Genomic DNA, 4,284 nt, shown 5'->3' with positions numbered 1-4,284 from the left:
ATTATCTCGGATATATATTGCAATACATAAAATGTAGACATTACGTTTCAACGAAGTTATAGTAATTAAATTTATCCTAGTACTGTTGGGTCTGAAAAGACCTGTCACGCAATGGCGGAAATATGATTTGGGGGCGTATTTTGGCCCGCTACCGCACCAGATGAAGAATTATGATTGTACTTGCCGCAGGAAACGTGTTAAAATAAATACTATTTACATATTTGTTTTAATTTAGTTTATTTAACACTTCGAAATGCGAACACAAATAAATTAAAGTAAAAAATGCTAATTTAACACACATCTCTTAATATTATGCTATCGCATAGAAAATTGACATTACTAGTAAACAAACAGCTGATACTCTTATCGACAATGATCCACCAGTTAAAGGAGGAGTCGCGTCTTTGCCGTCGTCAGCAAAAACCCTGCCCCAAACAGCAAAGCTATACAAATTCCTTGTAACATTATTCAGTTTGAAGCTATAATGAGTCTTATGTCCATCGTCTGAGAGTGTCTTTTCGTACGTATACTGTTCCGGTCTTAATGGATTTATAGCGACATCTAGTGACACGGGGTAGAAAACTGAATCGTCCGCGTCCAATTCTTTCACCTTTTGTGGTGTTGGCATTGACGCTATTATGCTCAACTCTTCGAATATCGCTGTAGCGTTCTCTTGGTAATTTGGGAATCTGTAAAAATGTGCAGAATTTATTGTTCTCTGACATTTAGTTCCAGAATAACGTATAAAATGAATAAAGAAGAGCATGCTTTTAAACATGGCCGCCTAACTTACTTGTTACTAATATTTTAAATACGAAACTTTAGATTTTATGTGCATGGATGGATGTTTATTGGAATTTACCGCTAAACGGCTTAAAAGATTTTGATGAAATTTGTCATAGTAATGTTAAGGATAGTAAAAATAAAAATAACTATATCTAACGTTGTAAAAAAAGTTTTGCCGTTGACAATAATATTAACTACCAAGGCCAAGACTTGCAAGTTAAGTTATGCGTTTGGTTATCCTCTCATATTCATGGACTTATTGGCACTTAAAGTAGTTACTAAAACATGATATTTCTGCCTTACCTCCTGCCGCACGTCTCGATAGTATCACCAATACAAGCCAGCACTGAACAGATCCTGTTCCCGCCAGTCGCCATGCCAGAGAAACTGCGGACTCCAGTGAACGCGGCCGCTCTGTACCTATAGTGCTAAAAATTCACATTTGTTTACTGAGAAATATTCACAAATTAACTACCTGAGTCCTAATTTATTTTTGTTAAAATAGAAGAACCTAATTGTAAAAAGAAAACTGTAGTCCCTTATCCTTCCCACCTTTTTGTTATAAGCAAAGGATGGAAAGCGAACGCGGATTTGTCGGTGCAATAGACGCATAGGAAGAGGAAATGTCCTCTTTATGTGTGTTTTCTCCGTCGTCGATTAAAGGTAGGCAACGCATCCGTTATTGCAAATGTCTATGGGCAGCGTGCTCGTTTGTCACCTTATGATAAAAAGAAGTAAATCATGTATAAACTAACTTAGAACTTATTTGTTAAATAAAGTTATCATTGGCATTTCAAAATAGCACACCTTTGACTAAACTATCGCACATCTGTTGTGCGATTGTCGATTGTTTCGCAGCCAATTTATTAGTTGCACAACTAAAAACCCAGGAGTGTGCACACCTCTATATAAGGTCATAGAATTTAAAGCGACTAAACAGTTGTACGATAGTTTAGTCAAAGGTGTGCGCGAGCTCTAAATAGCATAAAATAAAGGATGGTCGTGGTGACATGAATACAGAATGTGATGGCGCAGTTATCACTGTAAATAGAATCTTGATGCGACCAATAATTAATTAATGCTTACAGACTCACAATTGCAAGGTTACGTTTATAAATAGAAACGGTGTGTACAGAAACAACATATTTATTAAAATACTTAATTTAATGTTTAAAAATAATATAGTATTTGAATTATTTATATTTCGGATAACTTTTAAATTGTACTAATCGGAAGCAATTTCAAATTAAAAATATCTTAGACTAGCTTTTGCTCGCGACCTCGTCCTGTGAAATTTAAAAATAAAGAGAAAAATATTTGTTTTTGCATGTATTGAAAAAACTCAAAAACTATTGAGTCGATTTCATTAGAAAGCTACGTTATTGCTGAATAACATAGGCTATATTTCATACATGTAGATAGCTGTTGCTCGCGACTTCGATCGCTTGAAATTAAAAAAGTTTGCATTACTCAGCGATAACGTAACTTTTCAATGGGGAAAGAATTGTTGAAATCGGCCTAGTAATTTTTGAGTTGTAAATACAAAAATACAAATCTTTCCTCTTTATAATATAGATAGTACCTCTCTCTCTCTCTCTCTCTCTCCCTCTCTCTCTCTCTCTCTCTCTCTCTCTCTCTCTGTAGTATAGATGATACAAAAGTTCGTTATGTTGCTTCAGTCTATTTCAGTCGGATTAGATCACATTTTCTTTCTTTTGCTTTTTATAAATCCAATCTTCAATCTCTAAATAATTTTTCAAATCGTCTTCCGTTGGTCTCTTGTTATGATCAAAATCTCTATTGTAGATGCGACCCCAAACACCAAATGCAACCAAATTACTCTGCGGTTTATTTATTTTATGTATAATATGTTCTTTATGTCCATTTAAATCTATATTTAAATTATTTTCACAAGCTAGAACTTCGTTCGAAGTTATCTTGGAACTTTCTAGAAATGTAACATTCTTTGGTCTGACGGGGAATTTATTGTTAGTGAAAGAGATCGGAAAGTAAATGACGTCATCACATTGTAGTGACGTATTATAATGATGGACGTGTGACGTCATCTCTATCACTAGATCTTCTAATACGACGTCTTCTGTTTTCTCGAATCTGAAAAAGAAAATGAATCATATTGTTAAAAAAATAAGAACCTTTTTACAACAACGGCTGTATCTACTCTTCCATACAAACTATTCAATTTCTGTTTTGCTCTACTTTGTAAACATTCGATCTTATAATTTAATTTTTGCAAAGATATTACAAAATGACAGCAAATAATTTAGGCCTTTTAAGACGTGGCGTTATTATTTATAACTAGTTGTTCCCATGCGACTTTATCCGCATAAAATTATTAAAACATCATTTTATTGTTCACATTTGTCATCAATTGCAAATGTCAAAATGACATGACATGATGTCAAACCATGGGAACCTTGCTTCCTTGATGATGGCAACTTATGGTCTCTTTCCCACATTAGGGTCTTTATCCAAAATATTTACCCCTAAGTTTATCGGCGTGAAAATATATAGTCTAAAGCGTGATGTAAGTGTAGGGCTATTTATTTCAAAAAGAGTTTTTCAAAAATATGTTGTAATTGCTGACACCTTAGGCAACAAAGAAGTGTGTGTTTACGCTTTATTACAATAGTATAGATAACGCCACTTCCCTAATTATTTGACCGTAAAACGTCCGATGTGTTTGGAAGATATAAGGAAAAGAATTTACTAGAAAACTTTTAGATATGAGATCAAACGCACACTTTTGACTAAACTAATACTGTTGTGCGATTGTCGATTATTTCGCAGCTATTACTGTACCTCCATGTAAGGTCATAGGAATCAAAGCAAGACTAAACAGTTGTTCGATAGTTTTGTCAAAGCATGCTCTTAGAATATTGAAGGAATATAAAATTAATACCTATATGGGCAGCTTTTTATCGAATCGTTTTTACAGGCGACAATTGCGCATGTCGCAACTCCAAGGTCCTTTCTAGAATACGTGTTGATACCATCTTTAGCTAATGCTCTGTAATGTACAACCTGGAAATTAACAAAAAATGCTTAAATTAGTTACAAAAACTACAAGAAAATATACAATATTAACAGGGACATTTGGTATCGATAAAACGAGACAATTCACAAAATGATTAAAGGGTTTTTTTCGCAACTTTTCGATCCCCACACCTTTTGATGATAATGTGGAGTATTAGGGGATCCCTTATACATAAAATCTATGTATTACTGCAAAATATTACTAACTAGCTGTTGCTAGCGACTTCGCCATCGTGGTTTTGTAATTTATCAAAATTCACCTCACTAATAACGTAGTTTTTAATGATGAAAGAAATCTGTCCAGTAGTTTTTGAGTTATTTCAATACGTACACAAATACAAATCTTTCCTCTTTATTGACCGACTTCCCAAAAGAAGGAGGTATTCAATTCGTCGGTATATTTTTTTTTTATTTTTTTTTTATGTGTGTTACGGCATAACTCCG

General features: G+C 34.0%; 1 protein-coding gene across 2 annotated transcripts in view; it reads right to left on the bottom strand.

Moving 5' to 3' along the window:
* Window positions 1–225: 225 nt before the first annotated feature.
* Window positions 226–4,284, bottom strand: part of LOC106109585 (vanin-like protein 2) — a 12,060-nt gene continuing 8,001 nt past the window's right edge. Inside the window, exons 9-10 of one of the 2 annotated variants that reach the window (XM_013291152.1) lie at window positions 1,090–1,214; window positions 226–689 (exon numbers count right to left, since the gene is read on the bottom strand). In XM_013291152.1, the coding sequence (XP_013146606.1) occupies window positions 311–689; window positions 1,090–1,214 (504 nt within the window). In that variant the 3' untranslated portion in view covers window positions 226–310. Of the gene's footprint in view, window positions 690–1,089; window positions 1,215–2,349; window positions 2,899–3,706; window positions 3,829–4,284 lie in introns of those variants that run through there. The other variant, XM_013291145.1, reaches the window with a different exon arrangement.

The sequence above is a fragment of the Papilio polytes genome, unplaced genomic scaffold, assembly GCF_000836215.1.
Source record: "Papilio polytes unplaced genomic scaffold, Ppol_1.0 DF824269.1, whole genome shotgun sequence".
Taxonomy (NCBI): domain Eukaryota; kingdom Metazoa; phylum Arthropoda; class Insecta; order Lepidoptera; family Papilionidae; genus Papilio; species Papilio polytes.
The sequence above is the reverse complement of the archived record's forward strand: the minus strand, read 5'-3'. Positions and strand labels throughout refer to the sequence as shown.